Source organism: Onychomys torridus, chromosome 1 (assembly GCF_903995425.1).
Source record: "Onychomys torridus chromosome 1, mOncTor1.1, whole genome shotgun sequence".
Taxonomy (NCBI): Eukaryota; Metazoa; Chordata; class Mammalia; order Rodentia; family Cricetidae; genus Onychomys; species Onychomys torridus.
Window position 1 is genome coordinate 87725003 of NC_050443.1, and position 23925 is coordinate 87748927.

At 42.8% G+C, this 23925-nt stretch overlaps 1 protein-coding gene across 1 annotated transcript; it reads right to left on the minus strand.

Annotated features, from left to right (window-relative positions):
• Positions 1-647: 647 nt before the first annotated feature.
• On the minus strand, positions 648-23142 carry Nrip3 (nuclear receptor interacting protein 3). Its single transcript, XM_036176537.1, has 7 exons — positions 22856-23142; positions 6103-6264; positions 5467-5549; positions 3815-3954; positions 2075-2127; positions 1877-1971; positions 648-1426 (listed from the first exon to the last, which is right to left on the minus strand). The coding sequence occupies exons 1-7, from the start codon at positions 23027-23029 to the stop codon at positions 1411-1413; spliced, it is 723 nt and encodes a 240-aa protein (XP_036032430.1). The 5' UTR covers positions 23030-23142; the 3' UTR covers positions 648-1410.
• Between the last annotated feature and the right edge of the window lie 783 nt (positions 23143-23925).

A 23925-nucleotide genomic window follows, 5' to 3' on the forward strand; every position in this document is an offset into this window, starting at 1 on the left:
TGAGTGTACTCAGTCTCCTCCCTTCTATTCTGGCCCCACTTTGGATCTTATTCTTCCTTTCTATCTCTCTTTCTAGATACTTGAATCATTGTGACATGTAACCAGACAGACAGAAATTATTACTGGTTCTTAGGGGTAATCAGTATCTGATAGTGACAATTAGATTGTCTATGGTATGTCCGAAACTAATATTCCTTCCTATCTGTGGTTCCTTTTTTCTCTTGTTAAGTTCCCTGTGAGAGACTGTCTCATCTTTGTACCTGTTGTTTCTCTCCGACTCTCATTTTCTTCTGTGGTATGTCTATGAGAGGGTGAGTGTAGGAATTTGTATGAGCGTATGTGGAGCTGTGCACCTGTGCACACTCACATTGGGTATCTTCTGTTCCTCTGTCACTCTCTACCTTGTTCCTTAGAGGCAGGGTCTCTGGGGAGAGAGCTCTTCCTCTCTCTTTCTCGATTTCTCTCCCTCTCTCGGTCGGACGACAGCTAGAAAGTCCCATCAGTTATCCTGTCTTCAGCCCCCTCAGTTCTGGGGTCACAGGTGTGTGTAGGACTATGCCCAGCCTGTGGGTACTGGGATCCAAATGGCAGTCTTCAGGCTTACGCAGCAAGCACTCTTAATCACCAAGCCATCTCTCTATCTCTAGTGCTGGCGATTGAACCCAGGACCTTGTGCACATTAGGCAAGCACTCCACCACGAACCCACATCCAGTACCTTCCCTTTTTTGCACTCTAACCTTGCTGCCTTCCTCTAAAGGCTTGAGAAAAAAGAAGCAGCACAAGAGCCTTGGCTTGGATGTCAGGCCGGATTCTGGCTGGCTTCTGCTACTGACTTAATATGTAAGTTTAGACAATTCACTTGACTGTCTGTGTGTTTAAGTGAAATGTCTGGACTAGATGATCTCTCTGAGCCATCTCTCAGATCAGTTCACATTGGAAAAATCAATTACTTCATTAGAAGAGAGTCTAACTTCAAGACATGTTTATATAACTCTTTGAAACAGCTAAAAAGAATCCTATTTACTATATATTTTACTATTAAAAAGGCAAGTGTTATCTGTGGGGAAATAGAACATGGCAGCCCTACGCTGGACTAATAAAAGCAAATTCTTGGAATAAGCAGAGAAATAGGCCACAAATGAGACCTGGCAGTGTCCAAAGGGTCTGTAAATTAAATATTCAAAGAGTAAAAAACAATGGCTGTTTAACCCTTAAGCCATTAACTGGACAAGATCTCTAAGCACAGACTATAGTCTAGAATGGTCTGAGTGGGAAGAAGCCCCTGCAGGATGTACTGGAGGGAAGGAAGGACTCAGTCCATAGCAAGTTGCCACTGCATTTAGTTCAAACCCAGTTTTCTCAGTCTGTCAACCTGGTGTGTGCACGTGCAGACACTCCCCAGGCTGCAATTATGCTTCTGAAGTGCTGAAATGAGAAAGAAACAAAGAATTGATAGCAAATTCAAAGAAGTTAATCTGAAGGCGAATAAACTGGCTTAAAAACTTCTCATGCATACACTTATAATCCCAGCACTTAGGGGCTGAGGCAGGAAGCTATGAATTCAAAGCCAGCCTGGGCTATATTCAAAAACCCCATCTCAATGCCCCCACTTCCACTTCACACCCCATTCTATGCCTCGGCTACATACTGAAATTTTGTTTCACATGCACATACTCTACCTTAAAAAGCTGTTGATTCTTCCACCATTCTGTGTGCTATCGTTTTTGCATCATAACATGAAAACTACAGAGTTCTGTGGGACAATGAACTCTGGTCTGGGGAAGGGCAGATTTGGGCCATGATCCCACGCACTGTCTGAGAACTCCCCACTCATGACAGATGGATTTGACTTCCCTGACTAATTTCAGTACTCACTTGGCTTCATTCAAAGACACTGTCTCCACAAAAGGGATTTCTTCTTTGTCTGTCTTCCCAATGATCAGCCGGTGCTTGTCCAAATTTATGATACACTGAAACAAAGGAGGACCACTGGTCACTTGTCAGTGACGCTACTCTCCATTCCCTGCCTGCCTGTGAGAGGAAGTTTCAAAGGAAAAGGAGAGTTGGGCCTACCTTCAGGGATCTGAGAGTCTGAAGGCCAAGTGACAAGCCTTTTTCATTATCATCTAATGGAAGCAAAACAGTAAGATTGAGACATTTCCATGCTGGCTTGGATGTCAACCTAGTCACCATTAGGTTCTTTTGTCCTGTCCATCCATCCATCCATCCATCCATCCATCCATCCATCCATCCATCCATCCATCCAACAAACCAGCCAGCTAACTAGCCAATAAATATCTTTTATTGAGTACTTTCTCAGATCATTAAAAGAAGGTAAGAGCCAAAATTCAAACCAGTCTTTTTCACTCTAGAGGACAGAGGCCTTCAGCAAAAAATAGGCAGATAGTCTAACAGAGAACATAGGAGAAGCACAGAGGGAGAGTAGGTAATTAGGCATTTATGTCAGAGGAGGAAGAGGATTGGTACCCTCACCAAATGAAAAGTACCCTTAGGGACATTTTAATATCTGTCTTCAGGCAGGTAAGATTGCTCGGTGGGCAAGGTGCTTGCTGCCAAGTCTGAAGACCTGATTCAATCCTTGGAATCCACATGGTAGAGGGAAAGACCTGACCTCTGACCTCTATACAAGTGTCATGTCACATGAGCATACCCCCTCCCCAAACAAGTAAATAAGTAAATGTAGACAAAACCTGTTCCATTGTGGCCAATATGCACAATGGAATTTTTTTATCCATAAAGAAGAATGAAGCTATATCATCTGTAGCAAAATAAATGCAACTGGAGATAGGCACTGGAAGTAAATTAAGTCAGCCCCCAGAAGACAAATACTTCATGTTTTCTCTCATTTGCTTGTCTTAGATTTCATATGGACACATAAAATCATATATAAACAGATAACATAAAATAGTAGTGAGGCTGTCTAGGGAAACAATGGGGACTAACTGGATAGAGAAGAGTAAGAAAGGGAAATGGGATATGCTCAAAGTACATTTATATACTTGTGTGAAAATAGTCTTATATAATCAAGTATAATTTTATTATCAAAACATCTAGTTACATGTATTTATTTGGGTGGAAACACCTGTGCCATGGGTCACATGTGGAAGCCAAAGGATAATTTACAAAAGTCAGTTTTCTCCTTCTACCATGTAGGTTATGGGGATCAAACTCAGGCTGTCATCCTTGATGACAAGCATCTTAATCCACTGAGCAATTCCACTAGCTCCATTCTATTTCTAAAAATTTATTTACTTAGTGTTTATGTGTATGTATGTGCACCACATATGTGTACAGGAGCCTGAGGATGTCAGAAGGTGTCCGATACCTTGGAACTGGAGTCACAAGTGGTTGTGAGCCATCCTATATAGATACCTCCAACCTGAGGCTTCTGCAAGAGCAGGAAATACTCTAAACCACTGAGTCATCTCTCCAGCCCCCAGTAAATACATATTGAAAAAATTTTAAAGTAATGTGCTAAGCTGAGCATGGTGGTACATGCCTTTGATCTCAGCACTAGGGAGAAGGGACAGGAGAATCTCTGAGGTCAAGGCCAGCCTGGTTTGTATAGTGAGCTCTAGGATAGACAGGACTATATAGAAAGATCCTGGCTGAAAAAAAAATGTGCCAAGTATGGTGGCACTGTAATTACAGCATTTGGAAGGGTAAAATTACACAAAGGTATACAGCCCAAGGAAATATGAACCTTGGATTTTGAAGAAGTCAGTGTTACAGGCATGAGACCTCAGGAAGGTTTATGTTTAGTCTATAGATCTAGTCCCCAATTTAACTCACCAATCACAGCTGCTGGGCAATCCAGACAGAGAGAGCCCACTGTAATCAGTAGGTGCTCAATCTGGCCTACTACTTTGAGATGCCGTGGCAGAGAAAGCTTTTCTCCTTCATGCTTGTGAGATTTGACATGGTCCTTTAGTCTGAAACACAGGAAGATATAATCTCATTGGCAAAGGTTTCTGATTGACAATAAGGATTCTCTCGGGACTTCCTGGGCTAGCTAGCCTGTACTTGCTTCAACCCTTTTTCTTAAACATGCTATTTTTAAGAAGCTTACATCACTACCTGCATTTGTTAAGAAAGGAGTTGACACATTCAGAGAATTCTGCTTGCATTATAACATCCCCATATGTGTGTGAGATAGTTTAATTAATGTGTCTCTTACCCATCTGTGGATACCAGATATCAGAGGACAAATTAATCCTAATTTAGAAAAGGCTTCATTCAAGGTCCCATTTCCCCCTCTTTCTATTTCAGTTTATTCCCATCAGATTGTCTTAGGCCATAAGGTTAATAGGGACAGGCATTTATTTGGTAAGTGCATAGATATTGCTATCAGCAGAGAATATTATGGAGGAAGTTCTCACTAATTTGACTTGCCTTTGCTGGGAAGTAAAGAAAGGAATAGCAGCAAGTGCTCACACAATTACATAAGCTGGTTAGAATAGCTAGCACCCAAGCTATTATGGGTTGGTGGATAAATACTTAATTATGGACTTTCTGTGCCAATACTTCGGCTCTCCTCCATTTCCTCTCTTTTACAGCCTATCCAAAAGAAAACTAATTGCAGTTTTACAGATGGTTATTAATTCCTCCAGAATCATGGCAGTCTGCTGCCTAATTATGCATCAGGACATTATTAGTCTTTCTGGAACCATCAAATTGTACACACCTCATCTCTTTACCACATTTAAAAAAAAACAAATTTAAGATTCATCCCACTTGAGTCCTGGAATCTACTTTACCCCAACCCTTAACAGTAATGTGCAAAATCCACAGCGCCAACTTCAGGGAGTCCCAGCAGTGATGAGGAGTGAGAACAAGGCAGATGTAGAAGGTACGCAATGCTATCATTAAGAACCCAAATGAAGCCCTGGGTAAGCCCACTTGAGAATTTGCCTGTCTTGGATGAAGTTCAAAACAGGCCACTTGGTCTGTCTCAATAACTTTGCAGAGATTTGGTCTGAGGAATGATTTACTGTCTACAGGGAAATAAGGAAAGCACTACTAGGTTGATTCTGTTCATTTTAGGCTAGATACCTCAGGGCCATCTGGCACTTTGGAAGGAGGAGTAGGAAGAAGGAAAGAAGTAACAGGAAAGGTTGAGTGAAACGGCAGTAAGACAGAATGCCTTTCTCTGACCAGGAGCGGGAGAACCCTGGGTTTTCTCTCTCTCATCCCACAGTCTACAAATCTGCTCAAAATGTAGAAAGTGGGAGTTAGCAGAAGGCCCGAGGTGTCCTGGATCTCTTCCACTGTCTGACAACTGCCACATTTTCCATCTATTAAGGAAATGGTTCTGGCCTAGATAAAAACTTTGCAGTGTTTCTCTGTGTTTCTGTGGGTACATTCAGGCATCTATAACCTTAAGCCTGACTCAAACAAGGAGTACAATTACATCTGACATGCACCCAGCACAAGTGGCTACTTACCCCAATCTGTCCACACAGGCCGAAGAGATGAGATTATACTGACAGCCAGTGTCAACCAAGGCTTTCACATCCTTTCCGGCACACTATAGAAAGGAAAGATATTCTTTAATAGGCTCTAGAGAAGCAAAGAGCAAGAAGCAGCAGCAGAAAGGCATGGTTTGAGAGCAACCATCCAACTGGTTGGTTGGTGCTGTCCCATTGTCCTTCACTGCTAAATCTGTCTTTGATTGGCTCTTTTTCCTGCTAACTCTAAGGCTGATACCCATAGGGATCATTGGAAGTTTCATTCTATATACTAAATATTTCATACACAATCTTCTAACAAAATCATTCTGGGGGTCAAATACATGCTAAGTGAGTTTTCTACCACTGAACTATATCCCAGCTCTTTAAAAAGATCACACATTCTTTTGTAAATCTGACAAAAGCGTTGGTACTTATTGACATTCAAATGTGCACACATATAAAATGTTGTATGCATTTCTAATATATAGACCTTTAAAACTCATTTATTAATTCCATGTGAAGAACCACTGTCTATAAAGTTTTGAGGAGAGGGTCTACTATTGGGATTATAAAGGGCACCCAAATCCTACTTTCTAGAAACTTCTAGCAAAGCTGTTCCCTAAACATTACCTGGCAAGACACTAAAATCATGTCATCATCTTCACACTTCTTTAGCCCTTCAGACTTTGCCTGATTGAATTTGTTGGTCTTAGAGGCCCAAGGGACTCGACTGCTCCGGAGCTTGGACAGGTTGGTTTCCATGAGTCGCCTCTGCAGAATGTTATGAGGTTGCTTGAGGGATAGAAAGCAGAGGCTTCTTACTGCCAGGCCACTCCCTCCTCTCCCAACACCCCAACCCCGGCTCCACAGAAGTAGTGAAGGAACCTCATGTAACAGCTCCAACTTTGCCTCATATTCTTCCCCCGGTGAGGATGTCACTTATTGATGAAATTATTAAGACGACTCCATGTAGTTAAAAGGGAGGTTTATTTTGTGGGGTAGCTTACAAATGAAGGGATAGGTTGTAGGGTCTGGGAAAGGTATGGCACAGGCCGGCAGTGTTCTCTGGAGAACTCTGCTCAGTCTACCTCCTGTGTCCAAGGTTCCAGAACCAAGAGAAGCCTCTCCTCTCGATCCTGGGTCTTTCTGCTTCCTCACTTAGCCCCACCTTGTGGGCATGACCATTATCAAAGCCTCAGTGGGGGTTGGAACTTCCAGGCCAAGGCTGGGATGGCTATCCACTACAGTCACTGGTACTGTCAGCACAGGTATTATAAACCAACATGTAATAGACTACTCTGGAGTGTGCTTCTTAGTTTTTGTCAACCTGACACAAGCCCATATTATCTGAGAAGATGGCCTCTCAGTTGAGAAAATGCCCCCATCAAGTTGGCCATAGGAAAGCCTGTGGTGCATTTTCTTGACTGACAATTGTGGAAAGGCCCAGCCCACTACAGGAAGTGCTGTGCCTGGGAAGGTGATCCTGGAATGTATAAGAAAGCAGGCTGAACAAGCCATCCAGAACAAGCGATGAGGAGCAAGCCTTTAAGCAGAATTCGCCCATGGCCTGTGCTTCAGTTCCTGCCTCCAGGAGGTGTGTTCTTGTGGGAGGAAGTATATCATGAGGGGAGGCTTTGAGGATTTCAAAGCCCTGCTATATCCCCACTGTGTCCTCTCTGCTTCCTGTTTGTGGTTCAAGATGTAAACCATCAGCTCTCAACTTCCATCTCCAAACACCATGCTTGCCTGTCACCACACTTTCCCACTGTGATGGTGATGGACTCTATCCCTGGAACCCTAAGTTCAAATAAACCCTTCCTTCAATAAATTGCCTTGGTCATGGTGATTTATCACAGTAATAGAGAAGTAACTAATCCACGGAGATAGGACCAACTATGGCTTAAGAGAACTGAAGAGCCCTGGTGATGTGCCTTCCTCCCTTTACAAGGGCAAGTCAGGAGAAAGAAGTTTTATTCTACAACAAATGATCTCTGTTTTCCTGGACAACTGGAAGTCAGTGCCTTATAGAAAGCTCATTGTCATAGGTACTTAGAAGCTCTGCTAATTGCTATGTTAAATGTCACACCTATATAGTCTTACTTTTCAAATATATTTTGCAGGTGCCTTGTGGGCCTGGATCTTCTGAAGGTGGAGTTACCAGCTTGGCTGATGGAATTGGAAGACAGTAATTCGTGGCTGAGTAAACTTAACATGTACATTGTGGAACCAGGCAAACCCCACAGGAATCGTCCTCACTGACAACCTGTACACTTGAAAATACTGGGCCTATCATGTTATTCACTTATCTACTTTTCTTCTCTTATTCCCCTTCCTCTTTCCTGTCTTCTGTCCCTCAACACCCTCTTTCCACAGTACTGAGGATTTAACCTAGGGTATGCTAACTAGTGTTTGCATACTAGTCAAACACTCTACCACTAAGTGTAGTGAACAAGAAAGTGGGGCCTTAAAACAGACAGACACTGACCAAGAAGAGAATTTAACAGACTTTATATATGGGTCAGGAACCAAATGTTAGGAAACAGAATGACAGGTCTGAGTTTTGGTAGAACTTAGTAGAGTTTCTAGATAATGTTCCTCTATTCCTGCTCAAACTGGCTTCCAGACCATTCCCATTCCCATTCTCTCTCTCTCTCTCTCTCTCTCTCTCTCTCTCTCTCTCTCTCTCTCTCAGATTAAGTCATTTGACCTGGGAAAATTTTCTATGCACATGTATCTTGTGCCCACTTTACAATAACATTTCAAAACTCTCAAATGATAGCACTTAGTCCCAAGATTCTAACCTACCACATTCTTCTTCTGATTCAAAGAGTAAGAAGTTACTCTTAGAAGTCTAGAACCAGAGTTCCTGGGGAAGGATAGCGGGGAAAGTCTTTATTATAAGCTATCTTAAAGATTTCAGAGGAAGAAGGGAGTCAGAGCTGTGACTCACTGTCCCTCTAGTCAGGAGAAGAAATAGATTCCCAAACCCACTGGTCCTGGCAAAGCAGGACGTAGATTAACACCCCAAGGAAGGGAGAGGAGGAGCACTGATGAAGGCAGTGCATGTTTCTTAGCTTGGTAAGGGTGGCTAGGGAAAGCGCTAGCCCCATCGGATTTTAAGATGCAATACTGAGAGAACACTGTTCCTCAGTAGAAAGCAATTCCTCACTTTACTCTTGGTCAGTAAGAAGATGGATCCCAGCTTGAGTCATACTAAAGCACAGTGGTGGTTTCTGCCAAGTCCCACTTAGCAAGATGTACCCAGACAAACTGAATTTGCAGATGGGAGTTTAAGGGCCATATAATCAAAGCCTCATCAAAAACTTCTTCCACCGGGCAGTGGTGGCACACGCCTGTAATCCCAGCACTCGGGAGGCAGAGGCAGAAGCAGGTAGATCTCTGTGAGTTTGAGGCCAGCCTGGTCTACAGAGCTAGTCCAGGACAGCATCCAAAACTACAGAGAAACCCTGTCTCGAAAAACCAAAAAAAAAAAAAAAAGCTTCTTCCTTCTACACTGTCTTGCTGAACACAAGAGTGTCTGCTTATTCTTAACCTTGCAGAGTAACCTAATCATTAACATTCTGAATTCATTCCTAGTACAGCCATCCTTCTGTATTTTCCTCTTTCCCTTGGAGTCTTCCTCTGTAAGCTAAAGAGCATACTCAACATTCCTACATCCTGGGAAGAAGACATCCTCACAAAACTCAAAAACATACAATGAATACTTACTGTTTTTCTTTTGGTTTTTCCAGACAGTGTTTCTCTTTGTAGTCTTGGCTGTCTTGGAACTCACTCTGTAGACCAAGCTAGCTTTGAATTCAGAGATCTGCCTTCCTCTGCCTGCCAAGTGCTGGGATTAAAGGCGTGCACCGCCAACGCCTGGCTCTATCAGTTGTTTTTTTAAGTCAAATATAATATGGCTCATAAATCTGATTTCAGTTCTTAATCTAATATAAAAATCCCAATACAATGAAATGATAAAATAAGGGAGTCAGACATAAGAAATATGATTAATTTCCACAGCAGATTTGTAGCAGCCAACTAACCCATATAAAACTTAGATATTTGATCATTTTAAGTTTACATAATTTTTTACAGTTTATTTTTATTTCATGTGCATTTGTGTTTTGCCTACATGTATATCTGTATGAAGGTGTCAGATCCCCAGAAACTGGAGTTACAGGCAGTTATAAGCTGCCATGTGAGTGCTGGGAATTGAACCCAGGTCCTCTAGAAGAGCAGTCAGTGCTCTTAACCACTGAGCCATCTCTCCAGCCCCATGTGTACATATTTTTAAATTTTACTTATTTATTCATTTTTTATGTGTTTGAGTGTTTTGCTTGCATGTATGTATGTGCACCATGTGCATACCTGGTACGCTCAGAGCCAGAAAAGGCCATCAGATCCTCTGAAATTAGAGTTACAGATGGTTGTGAACCACCATGTGAGGACTGAAAATTCAGCCTGGGTCCTCTGCAAGAACAGTCAATTCACTTAATCATTGAGCCATCATTTCAGCCCCATGCCTACATATTTTAGGAGGCTACAACAGCTGACATTTACCTTACTCCCTATCAAAATTTTCCTAACATTATAGTAAAGGAAAAAGAAAGGCCTAAATCCCACAAGAACAACAATAACAAAAAAAATAGTAAGAGAAAATGAAAATAGATTTTGAGAAAAATTTGACAACTAAACAGCATATAGCTAAACAATAACTGGCTCGGACTAGGGAAAATTTGAGTGCTTCACACTATTTTACATCACAGACCACAGGAGTGGCAGCGGTTGATAAAATCCTAGTTCCTTGCATCTTGGGCAGTTAAGTGGATTATGCTTTCTACCCTTCTTTTGGCAGAGCCACGTGACTGAGTTCTAGAGGATAGAATGTGGGTAGAAGTGATACGCATACCTTTAAGACTAGCCTATAAAAAGCTCCTGAAGATATTGCTTCATGAATTCTTTTAATTCTGAATGACTAGCAGAGTTGACTGCCATCACAACCTTTTCAGAGGTCACTGCCAACTTGGGTCTCTGGAAATACATGCAAAGTATTGCTAACTTTTCCACTACTACATTTACCCTCAGAATTCATCCCAGGATCCTCTGCAGATATCAAGATTCATGGATACTTGGCCCTTATATAAAATGACGGTATTATTTGCATATAACCTGCTCATATCCTCCCCTCTATTTTAACTATCTCTGGATTGCTTACAATACATAAGGCAATGTAAATAGTTGTTATACTATATTCTTTAGAGAATAAAGACCAAGGAAAAAGTCAGTCATGTTGGAACAAAAGTTTTTTTTAATTTTAATTTTATTTTATTTCATTTATTTCATTTATTTATTTATTTATTTGTTTGTTTATTTATTTATTTATTTTTGGTTTTTCGAGACAGGGCTTCTCTGTGTAGTTTTGGTGTCTATTCTGGATCTTGCTCTGTAGACCAGGCTGGCCTTGAATTTAAAGAGATCCGAGTGCTGGGATTAAAGGCGTGCACCACTGCTGCCCAGCAGTTTTTTACTTTTAAACAGAGCTCACATTATGTAGCTCTGGCTAGCCTGGAACTCACAGAGATCTGCCTGCCTCTGGCTGAGATTACAGGTATGCAATACCACTTACAGCTCAGAGGTTTTGTTTTTGAAAATATTTATTTTATTTTTTAAATAATTATTTATTTTTAATTGTGTGTGTGTGTGTGTGTATGCATGTATGTACATGTGAGCATGTGTATATGTACACACACATGAGGTCAGGAAAAGGTGTCAAATCCCCTGAAACTGAAGTTATTAGGCAGTTGTGAGCTGGCCAAGATGGGTACTGGGAACCGAACTTGAGCCCTCTGGAGAGCAAGTGCTCTTAACTGCTAAGCCATTTCTCCAGTCCCTATAAACAGTTTTGTTGTATTTTGTTTTTTACTTTTTTTTGGGGGGGGGGCACCACCCAGCTTCCAAATAAATTCTAAATATAACACCAGTAGCACAGACACTGAGAGAAACAATCAATCAATGGGACCTGTTGAAACTGAGAAGCTTTTGTAGAGCAAAGGACATGGTCAACAAGATAAAGCAACAGCCTACAGAATGGGAAAAGTTCTTCACCAACCGCACATCTGACAGAGGGCTGATATCCAGAATAGATAAAGAACTCCAGAAATTAGACATCACAATCTTACTCTTACTCCATGGCTTGCTGTGTATTTAGGTGGCTGGCCCCAGGGGTCCTCCTCCTTCTCTGGCTACTTCTTCCTTTTTCTTTTCCCTCTTCCCAGATTTCTCCCTCTATATACTCTCTGTGCCTGCCAGCCCCGCCTATCCTCTCTCCTGCCTTGCTATTGGCCAGTTCTTTATCAGACCATCAGGTGTTTTAGACAGGCGCAGTAACACAGCTTCATAGAGTTAACAAATGTAACATAAACAAAAGGAACACACCTTAAAATAATATTCCCCAACATAGTTTTTTAATATATTTTCATCTTATAGTTAGGTGAATCTGTGGATACAGAACCCACAAATACCAAAGGCCACTTGTACTATTATTAAGAGAATTATGTTTGAGCTATTACATGTACAGTGGTTCTAGATGTTAAAGCAGTTTTCTCAATCAACCCAAAACCCTGGCAAAACTGAGAAGTTAGAGGTATTGTACCTTCTGCCATCAGAGGTGTGAGTAGGGATGGAAACATAATAGTTTAAAGCAGTGGTTTTCAACATGTGGGCCATGACCACTTTAGGGGTCGAATGACCCTTTCACAGGGGTGGTTGCGTATCAAATACTTACATTACAGTTCATAACAGTAGCAAAATTACAGTTATGAAATAGCAATTAAATAATCTTATGATCACCACAGCACAAGGAACTGTATTAAAGGTGTGCAGCATTAGGAAGGTTGAAAACCACTGGTTTAAAATCTGCATGACTCCCACTTGACCCAAACAGTAGGGAAGAATGCTAAAAATTTACTCTTTGTAAGAACAATTTAAAAGACTCTGACTGGTTAATAGTTTGGCTTTCCAGATGTATATATCAGCTATAGAATAGTATTGAGTACCACACTAAGAACTGAAGGATGTGGAATTACAGATTCAGAGGGCACAGCCTAGCATGATGAAGGGGAAAAAAATCTACCTCAAGATATTATATCCTTGGAAAAGAAAACAGACAAAAAGATATCACATCAGTGTGGAATATTATAAATGACACAAATCCCAAAAGTTTCCAAAGAGAAAAATATGACCCAAAAGACTGGGAGCCAGAATGGTAAAGATTCTCCAACAGTAAAAAACAGATGCTAATAGACAATAGAATAATACCTTCAAACATCTAACAGTGGGGCTGGAGAGATGGCTCAGTGGTTAAGAGCATGGGCTGCTCTTCCAGAAGACACCAGGTTCATTTCCAACACCCACATGGAGGCTCACAATCTCTTATCAGTCCAGCTCCAGGGATGCCTTCATCCAGGACGTTGACACCTTTTTCTGGCCTCTATTGGCCCAGACACATGCAAATAAAACACCCATATACATAAAACAAAAACAAATATTTAGATACTCAACCAAAAAGAGGAAGACAAAAGACAAAAAGCATGGAATCCAAGAAATAAAGGATCCAATAGAGGGAGTCTAGAGAGCTGGCTTAATGGAAAGAGCATTTGGCTGCTCTTTCAGAGGACCTGGGATCAATTCCTAGCACCCATGTGGTAGCTCACAACCTTCTGTAACTCAAGTCCAGAGGATCTAACACCAGTTTCTGGCCTCAACTGGAACCAGGCATGCACACTACACAGACATATATGCAGGCAAAATACTCATAGGTAAAAAAAATACACATAAAATAAATAAAGATGTAAAATTTTTAAAGGATCCAGTTGAGAAGGACAGCAAAGGAAATTCTGAGAGCAGCATTAGAGAAAACGTTTGCCTATAAGATGAACAGCAGCCAGACCAAATAAAAAATGGGAAGGATCTTTAAGAGGGAAAGAAATGGACCAAGCATGGTGTCACATGCCTGTAATCCCAACACTTAAGAGGAGGAGACAGGAAGATCAAGTGTTCAAGGTTAGCCTTAGCTACATAGTAGTACAGGCTAAGCCTGGGCTGCATGAGACTCTGCCTCAAAAATAAAAATGAGTACATCCTGTGTCAGAGTCCAGCTGGATATCTCACCCCTCATCACAGAACCTTCTTTTTGCAACAGAGAGCATTACAGAAAACCACCACCCTTCAAAATGCAAAGACCAAGTGATCATGTGATGCTCAGCTCTAACTGATACATCTATAACACAACTCCTGCCCCTAAGGAGCAGGGAATCTGCTGCGAGATTGCATCTTCTAGGAGTGTCAGGGAAGCTACAACCATGAAATCTCAACATGGCTGCCTAAACAAGACCTGAACAAGAACAACACCCACAGACATGATAACATGGAAGGGGGAGATCTCATGGAGCCCCAACCTAAACAAAAATCTATAGACAAATAAGGAAAATTGTGAATGGAAGAAATAGTGTTCCCTGGGAAGAGCTCCCCCCAAAACCAATACCAAGTAGTCAGTCCTGAAATCCTATACTTATGAATAACATTATACAGACTGAGAAGGTTGTATTTATATATTTATCATAGAAAAAGAAGACACGAATATGAGAGAGGAAAAGGTAGAGTACATGGGAAGAAAGAGAAGGAAGAAATAATATAATTATATTTTAGTTTCAAATTTTTTTAATGAACTTGTAATCATCTATAGTTTTAAAGCATTTTTATATTGAAAATCAAGTAAAGGAAAAAACTTGAAGGAATTAATTTTTGAAAAATACATGATAAAGAAAAATCATAGTACATTTGTCTCAGATATGAACAATATGAACATAGTCATAAGAGTAAATACTGATTTGTCCCAAAATGATATTTCATTAGAATATTAATATAACAGAAGAGAGGATATGGTGTGAAGGAATAAGAGAATGGAATTTTTACCCATTTAAAGAGAACTTTTTTTTTCTTTTTTGAGAAAGGGTTTCTCTGTATAGCCCTGGCTGTCCTAAAACTCGCTCTGTAGACCAGGCCAACCTCGAATTCAGAGATCCACCTGACTCTGTCTCCTGAGTGCTAGAATTAAATGCATGCACAACCACTGCCTAGCTATTGTACCCATGTGTTGCACCATACATATTGGGGCCAGGGACAAATTTCAGGAGTGTGTTCTCTCCTTCCACCATGTGGATTCCAAGAATAGAACTCAGGTCATCAGATTCAGTTGTAAGTGCTTTTACTTGCTGAACCATATTGCTGGTCCATCTTAGTCCATTTTAACAAAATCAATTTAGTAGTATGTACTAGTAAAATAAAAAAAAAATCAGGAAGCTGGGCATGGTGATATATGCCTATAATCCCAGCAAATTAGGAGGCTGGAGCAGAAGGATCACACGTTCAAGGTCAGTCTAGACAATATAGTGAAACCTTTTCTGAAGAAAAAAGTTGGCACATTACCATTTATTTAGAAATATGGATAACAGGTGGAGGAGCTGGTCTGGGGTCATGGGAGCAGGAGGGCTGTCCCTGTCCCTCACCAGCTGCAGCATTTGTGAGAGTGGCCCCTGTACCTCACCTAGGCAGTACAGTAGAGCTGGCCCTGGTGGTGTAGGTACGGGAGAGCCGACCCTGAGGGTGGAAAGGCAGAAGAACTGACCCTGCCTCTTGTTCATTGCTGCAAAGAGTAAAATTAGCTGGGGCAGTGCTGAGGAGCTCACCCTAGTGGTGAGGACAAGGGAGAAGTGGCAGGCTGCCCAACCCTGCAGCTGCCCAGACCCAAAACCAGGGTTATGACTTGGTCCGCCCCAGCATCCACCCCATCTATGATCTGCTGGAGCACATGAAGGGGCCTGACCTGCAAACCCAAAGCTGCAGGATCTTTATAACACAGGGCAACAACAGGATACCCAAGAGGAGTCCCAGTGAGGGCCCAACATTGATAGTGTAGTAGAAACCAGAGGTCTCAAACCAGACCAATGATTCTTTGCAATGAACACTTGCAAGTAAAGACATATGGACAAAGGGGTTTAAAAAAAAAAGGAATATGGTAATCCCATATCATAGGAAATACTGAAGCCACAAGAAATACCCGCTTACAGAGGTTTAAGTGGAGTGTTATTTATGGTGATATTTTATTTGTACTGAAATGTGATTTTATTTGTATGTTAATAAAGTTGCCTGGGGGACAGAGCTAATAGCAAGCCATTGCAGAAACTGGGTGGTGGTGGCACACGCCTTTAATTCTAGCACTTGGGAGGCAGAGCTAGGTGGATCTCCGTGTGTTCAAAGATACAGCCAGCATGGAGACACACACCTTTAATCTCAATACCAACCATAGAAGACCTGGAGGTTTGTACAGACAGGAAGTGATGAGGAGGACATGTGGTTGGGTTTACAACCAATGAGAAGGCAGAACAGAAAGTCGATAAAAGGACAGACATACAGGAAGAAGGTCTCTTTCTGAGGGGAAGGACAACAGCAGCAGCTAAGGGTAAGAAAGCAGTTTTAAGTCTCAGCTCTCAGCTACTGCTCTGACCTCTTGGGCTTTTAACTCTGCAATTGGCTCTGTGTTTCTTATTTAATAAGACTGTTCATCTACAGTTATTTTTCTAAAGCAATAGGAGATTTTAAGGTGGACATTGCCTACATTAACTCAGCAGATTTAACAACTTCATTTCTCTTGCACATGCCCACATGGTCATAAGCAAGGTGCCCTAGATCCAGGCAGGTATTACGTCCATATTCAAAAGAAGAGGGAAGAGGGCGGGAACCATGCTGATGCCATCCATCCCTTTCGTCATGAAAGCAAAGGTTTTTCTAGACGTTCCCTTAGAAGGTTTCTTTTCCTGTATCTTATTGATAAAATTCAACAACCATCTTCACTGCAAGAAACCTTGGAACAGAATTTAGCTTTCTAATCTTTATAGAGTCAAATATAAAAGGATTGAAAACTGAAAACCAATTAGACAACTGAAGCATCTGCTAGAACATGCAAAAACTAAATATGTTTTGTTTGCATATACAACACTTTTTTCCAGATTTAATATCTAAGTATATGTATATGCATGCATCCGGGCATGTATGTGTGCATGTGTGTGTGTCTGTTTCTTGACTGCAACACAGTGGACCAAGGGCCTCAGGTTCTTACTGCCATGCCTTCCTTACCTGCCATGAAGGACTGTCCCCTCAATCCATGAGCCAAAATAAATCATTATTTCCTAAAGTTCCTTTAGTCAGGCATGTTGTCACAGTAACAACAACAACATCAACAAAATAACCAATACACTTGCTTAACATCTTTTCCCTCACAGCTGGCCTACTTGGTTCATTAGAAATTGTTTTATTTTCTTATTTATAAGTCTGTGTCAGGGCAGGGAATGTGTGCACATGAGTGCAAGTGCCCTCAGAGAACAGAAGAGAGCATTGGATCCCCTGGATCTGGAGTTACAGGAGGTTGTAACTACCCAATATGGGTACTGCTAAATAAACTCAGGTCTACTGGAAAAGCAGTTTGTGTTCATAAACCCTGAGCCATCTCCCCAGCCCATACTTGGAGCTATCATCTGTAAGTACTTGAGTTTATTATACAAACATATGTCTATTTAGCTACTTAATTAATAATGGATTTCTTCTATACATTTGTCATCAGAAATTCTGCAATAAGCTCAACATTTTTTTTCTTGAATGTCTCTTTCAGCTAGCTTCTAAGGCCTTCTTTCTGTTTGTTCTTTGCCTACTGGTTCCTTTACCTCTGTTCCTTTTTAAAATGTCAGTGTTCTTCAGTGCTCTATATTTGGCCTTTTTCTCACTCTACATATTTGCCATTGGCAATTTTATCTGTTTTCATTGCATAAATCACTACCTTTATAAGGACTCTATCTCAAGCATAGCTCTCACTCTTGAGTTTCAGGCCCATAGCCCCAACTGTGCCCCCTACTTGAACATTCCACAGGCTTCAGACTGAACTTGTCCTACCCATATTTCCCATAAAGGATGTTTTTCCTTCTCTATCCCGTCTTGGTGAATGAAATTCTGCCTCCTCATACATTACTCTGTATTTCTACTGCTAAATCTAAGCATCTGTAATCCTAAAACATTACCTTCATGATCTCTTCCCCTTACAATGGTTTTCTTGTCAGCTGGGTTAAACAAAAATTCTCACTTTAGCATTCAAGATCTACTAAGTACCAGTCATCCTCCTCCCCAGTCTCATCTATTTAATTATCCCTGCACCAAGGCTTCCTACTTTTAGCAAACTACCACTTTTTGCATATCACTAATCTCACTAAGCCTTGCTTTCTTTTTTCTCTTCCTTTTAAGATTTATTTATTTTTATTTTACGTGCATTGGTGTTTTACCTGCATGGATGTCTGTGTGAGGGTGTCTGATTCACTGGAACTGGAATTACAGTTATGAGCTGCCATGTGGGTGCCAGGAATTAAACCTGGGTCCTCTGGAATAGCAGCCAGTGCTTTTAACTGATGAGCCATCTCTCAAGGCCAAAATTTTGCTTTCTTTAACAGTAATAAAGGATATTTGAGCTCCACATTCAGTTAGTTACTTTTTCCTGGCAACCTTAGCAAATGGCACTACCATCTACTTGTTTTGATTTTGTTTAAGTTTTGAGATAGGTCTCACTATGTTGCCTAGTCTAGTCTTAAGTAGCTTGGAACTATAGGCAGTATACCCAACTCATATACATTCTTTCTTTTTTCTATTTTATTTTATGTGCATAAGTGTTGTGCCTGCATAAATGTCTTCACACTCAGGAAGGTCAAAGATGGGAAGAGCTGGATCCCCTGGAAATAGAGTTATAGAAGGTTATGAGCCACCATGTGGGTGCTGGGAATTGAACCCCAGTCAGCCGTAAATGTTTTTAAGCACTGAGCCATCTCTCTGGCATCATATACATTCTTGATTCTTTTCTTATTCCCCCCTTCCAAGTGCTGTTGCTCCTGCCTCTAAACTACATCCTTTTCTCATCTCTACTACCTCCAATCTAACCAAGCTACCATCCTTTCTATCTATAATGCAACAGCCTCCTATCTTGTCTTCTGATTTTTATGCTTCTGTTCATTCTCTGCAAAAGTGACCACAGAAGGTTTTTTTTGTTTGTTTGTTTTTTGTTTTTTTGTTTTTTGAGACAGGGTTTCTCTGTAGCTTTGGAGCCTGTCCTGGATCTCACTCTGTAGACCAGGCTGGCCTTGAACTCACAGAGATCCACCTGCCTCTGCCTCCCGAGTGCTGGGATTACAGGCATGTACCACCACTACCCGGCTTGTTTGTTTGTTTTAATGCATGCCAGAGGCTGGAGATGTGGTTTAGTGGTAAGATCCTTACCTAACAACATGGAAAAAAACAGAACTAGCCTCCATTGTTTGTCTTACTATTTGCTATTACCACACCCCTTGCTCATTCTGCTCTAGCCATACTGGCCCTCTCTTGATCCTCTAATTATATGCAGCACCCGATGGCCAGACTAGTGCACCTGCTGTATCTTTTGCCCAGAACATTCTTTCCTGACATATTTTACTCCCTTGTCTCCTTCACTCTCTCCATAAAAGTAATTCCTTTAAAACAGCAATTTATTTATTGATAATTGCATACATGTATACATGTCTCTTGACCATATCCACCCCCAGCTCCACTCCTTCTCTCCCCATCGCAATCCCCTTCCAGAGGCTGGTATTATACTGCATTTAACTCCTTTTCTAAGGCTACAAAGTTCTCTAGTCCTAGACCTGTGGCATTATAGGTAGCTAATCTGTAGGGTCCCAGGCTGAGGCGCTCTAATTGACAGAGAACTATTCTCCTTGGGTATTTAAAAGTCAGTTTCCTGAACTGTGTTCTACTATCTCTCCCATGGCCTTTAACTGTAGCTAGTTTGGATAAAGTATTTGGTTATATGCAGACTCAAACATAGAAAGAAAATTTCTCCCTCTGCTCCTAGGCAAGGAAGGATATAGCCAAGCAGGTCAGTAATAACATCATATAAGAAATTAAGCATATCATCACATGACATAACTGCTTTCAAAAAGTAAAGTCTGTAGTAGTACAAAAAGAACTTTCCTCATTACCAAAACAAATAAACAAACAAAAATCACAATAGCAAAACTCCAAGAATAAGGATGCTTTTATGTAGTGGGTAGCCATCCCAGCAGTGGCCTGGAAGTTCCAACCCCCATTGAGGCTTTGATAATGGTCACGCCCACAAGGTGGGGCTGAGGGAGGAAGCAGAAGACCCAGGATCAAGAGGAGAAGTCTCTCTTGGTTCTGTCTCCTGGACGCTGGAGGTAGACCGAGCAGAATTCTCCAGAGAACACCGCCGGACTGTGCCATACCTTTCCCAGACCCTACAACCTATCCCTTCATCTGTAAGCTACCCCACAAAATAAACCTCCCTTTTAACTACGTGGAGTGGCCTTAATAGTTTCACCAATACTTTTATCTAGCTCTATCAGATTTGTTGTTTTTTGTTTGGTTGGTTGGTTTTGTTTGGCTTGGTTTGGTTTTTCCAGACAGGGTTTCTTTGTGTAGCCCTGGCTGTCCTGGAACTTGCTTTGTAGACCAGGCAGGACTCAAAATCACAGAGATCCACCTGCCTCTGCCCCCCAAGTGTTGGGATTAAAGGCATGTGCCACCAATGCCTTGCTCTATCAGTTTTTTAAAGTCAAATATAATACGGCACATAAATCTGCTTTTAGTTCTTAATTTAATGCAAAAATCCCAATACAATCAAATGATAAAAATAAGTGAACCAGGCATAAGAAATATGATTAATTTCCATGGCAGACTTTGTAGCAGCCAACTCCAGGCACAAAGCAACTGGGTAAAGGCACTATCCTGGGGCCAAGAGAACATGACCATCTTTGGTTGCCTTACAGGTGCCATCTGCCAAACCAAAAATGTTAATATCAAACCATAAACATTACAGAAAGAGCACAGTACAAGGTACTAGATAATTCAGGAAAGCTAGATGCATCATTAAAACATGGGGTACTTGTATGATGAAAAATAATCCACAGACTTAACGTTGCTCAAGCCCCGGAGTCAATAAAAGCTGAATTTGTATTCTCCTCTCGCAGCCCTTTTTTGCCCCCTTGTCTACAGGGGTTGTTTGAAAAACTACTTCAAGTCAAAACTACTGTTCAATTTTAACGCCCTCCAAATTCCACGTCATGGAAGAAAACGGAGTCGGCATGGTCTGTCTTGTCCGTAAAGTTGAAAAGTGTTCTAAAACCCTTTTGGAGGTGGCACTGAGGCTGCCACGTCAGTTCCAGGTATGCTTCACCCCAGCACTAGCGCCCTCCCTTCCCTCCTCAGCCGGCCTTGGTTTCTGTGATACGCTCTGGTTCCTCCCTTCAATCACTTGCACATTAAAGGTGTGAGAACAGTGAAGAAGAAAATTAACTATGAAAATGGGGTACAGAAAGTGTGAAGCATGGCTCAGAGTTCACGGTCACCTGCCGTGTGTCACACCCCTGGCTATCCCCTGAAAGCCGCCTCTTTGTGGCCTTCAGCTGTGCTCTATGCTGTCCACCCCTTGTGGTTTAGCTGTGACAGAGGGAGTCAGGACAACTGTCCTTACATAGTTCATAGCAGTATCGGGGAACTCAGGAATCTCAGGAAGAAGGGTGCTGTGGAAATTCTCATCGGGGAACTCCACAAGCCACCCTTGGAAACCAAACATCTGTGCCTTAAGCCCAGCATTTTAAAAGTCCACATTTTAATTCTTCCCATACTACCTCCCACCTTGTTGAATAGGATTATGTGGTCTGAAGGAGAGGAGATTTGGACTGAGTTTGCCAAATGAATCAAAAATGCTTTAAAGTGAAAGTAGGCAAGAGAAGGTTCTCTCTGATAGGAATACATTTTAATCACTCGTCACTCTGGGCTAGCATGACTAGATCAACTAGACCCAGGCTCGAGCCGAAAAACAGCTTTAAAAACAGAGTAAGTTACCTGCAGTAGCTCTTTCCTTCCATGAGGGTATCTAATGGCAGGAAGGGAAAATCGTTGGTATTGATGAATCGTTAGAACTATTGAAAAAAAAAAAAAAAAAAAAAACAGAAGCACTAGCCTCCATTGCCATTCTGGGGCCAGGAATAGCAATTCAGTGAACCAGGGCCAACAACCACATTCAAAATTAAGTACCAGAAGCTCAAAATATAAAAATACTAGAAAGATTATCTAGAACATTTATTTCTGTTGTAAAAGACATTTAATTAACCTTCCATAATTTTCTTTACAAATAATAAGAAAATTGTAGATACAAGAAAACAGTCTAGCTGGGGGTGGTGGTGCATGCCTACATAATCTTTACCATCCTGAGACTGAGGCTGGAGGATCCAGAATGAGAGGCCAACTTGTACTGTGTACTGAGGGCCAAGACAGCCTAGGTTATATAGCAAGACCCTGATATCTCATTAAAAAAAAAAAAAAAGTACAAGCAAACTCCAGATGAAACTACAAAGTTAGATATAAATTTGTGAGAAAGGCATGAGAATTAAATATAGGTCACATCCCTCAGCCATTCACCCTTATTCAATAGATAGAGGACAATATGGCTTTGGATTCTGGCCCACGTCCTGGACATCTACTTAATACCAAGAATAATCCTGCCAGAAATAAAAAAGACTGCACCAACCCCAGCTCCAACTATGTACATGCATTAGCTCATCTGTGAGATGGAGCTATCAGGGCTTCCTCCCTCCACACACTCTTAGAGGGAGGACTGAAGAAGAGGAAGAGATGAGGGATGACATGTTTAAGTTCTGGGAATATTCAAGCTAGACCCCTTTTGCCCTTGCCCGCCCCACCCTACCCCACCCCCACTCAGGGTAGAAAATCAAAGGTAGATTAAGGTCAAAACTAAACTAAATAGATTTGGGGCGGCAGGGAGCGGGGCGCAGTAGAAACAACCAAAGTCATCTAGATTCAGCAACTGTCAGGAAACCTCGCTTTCCACTGTTTCTCAATCACCCACTACGAGTCACCTCTGTCTGGGACACCGGACTGGCCACGCAGCCTGCGAGGTGGCAGTGGGAGCTGAGACGTCGCTGTGAGGTTCCAGCCCCGGGGAGCCAAATTTGAGATTCCGAATATACGGGAGGAAAGGAGATCTGAGGGCAGTAGAGCAGGGAAGGGTCTCTTTCTTCCTTGTACAGGGAAGGGAGAACAGGCGAGGAAAGCTACGTGGTCCTCAGGGATGTGAGATAGGGGGCATCTCAGCACCCGCCAGGGAGCGGGCAGCGACAGGCCTGGCCGGTGACTCAGTGAAAGCGGCCCCGAGGGCCTGGGCAACAGCGGCCCGGAGGCCGGAGGCAGGCATGACCGGGGGTGGGGAGCTCACCGTGTCCTTGGACGAGCCCAGCTTTTTGAGGCCGTCCAGGGGTAGCAAGTCGGCGGAGTCCTTGTGGATGAATTGCACCGCCTGCTTCATCCGGCGCTGCTGCCGCAGGGATGCCGCTTCCCGCATGTCGGTCTCCTTGCGGCCGCCCTCGGTGAGGAGTCCTGAGTAAAACATTGCTGAGGCGCCCGCGGCCCGGCGGCGGCCGGGTCTCCCCGCCCCGAGCACCCTCAGCCTCGAGCTCCTTGACAGCGCCGCGGGAGCAAGGCTCCCGCGCCTTTTATAGCCGAGCGTGACGTCACGGGGAGCAGCCAGTGCGCGCGGGAAGGGCGTGGCTGGCACAGCGCCCCGGGGCGGGGGGTAGGGGGCGGGGTGTCTAGCGTCATTCACCTCCCTCCGCTCCATCACCCACCCAGAAGAAAAAGCCAGCCAGGGGCAGCCCGCGGTGGACCGACTGACCCCGGGGCGCTGAGGGTCCCGCGGGGCCCGCTTCGCACAATTGTCCCCTCTCCCGAGTGCGTTGCCCTGCATGCCCTGCATGGGATGGGCTGGACCGCCCTGTGCTCCAGCAGCCTCTTCCACTCCAGCCGCCGCCCTCCGACTCCCAGCTCACCTGTCCACGCCGCGGCCGATCCGGGGATCACTGACAGCTGAGCCATGCTCGGCTTCTCAGAGTCCTGCCTCGGAGCTCAAAGTTGGGAGAGCTCCGGATTCCTCCAACTTCAGGTCGGTCCCCACCCAACAGGGCCACGTGACTGAGGAGGGGGGCAGGAGGGCGGGCTGGACGGGGCCTTTCGAGGACCCTCCTCCCCCTGGCACCAGCACCAGAGGTGGGGAGGCAGGTCTGGTCTGAAACCTCCACCTGGCCGGGAGTACACCTGCTCTTAAGAACACCAAGAAAGCACCTGCTTTTCTCTGCAGACGCTCGATTTTACCTCTGGGGACGGATGTGGAATGTATCCTTATGGGAAAATTGAAAGCTGTTTTTCTTTGAGACTCATTCATACTTTCTAGCCATTCCCAAAGGAGTGTTCTGTTCCTTCTGGGTTGGAGTCTTGAAACAGGACTTAATA

Coding starts and splice junctions, on each gene's coding strand:
- Nrip3 (XM_036176537.1), bottom strand. CDS start 23,029: ATGTTTTACTCAGGACTCCTCACCGAGGGCGGCCGCAAGGAGACCGAC. Junction 2,128..3,814: donor TTGCCCAGCAGCTGTGATTG/GTGAGTTAAATT, acceptor TGCTTCCATTAG/ATGATAATGAAAAAGGCTTG. Junction 1,972..2,074: donor AGACTCTCAGATCCCTGAAG/GTAGGCCCAACT, acceptor CCTTTGTTTCAG/TGTATCATAAATTTGGACAA.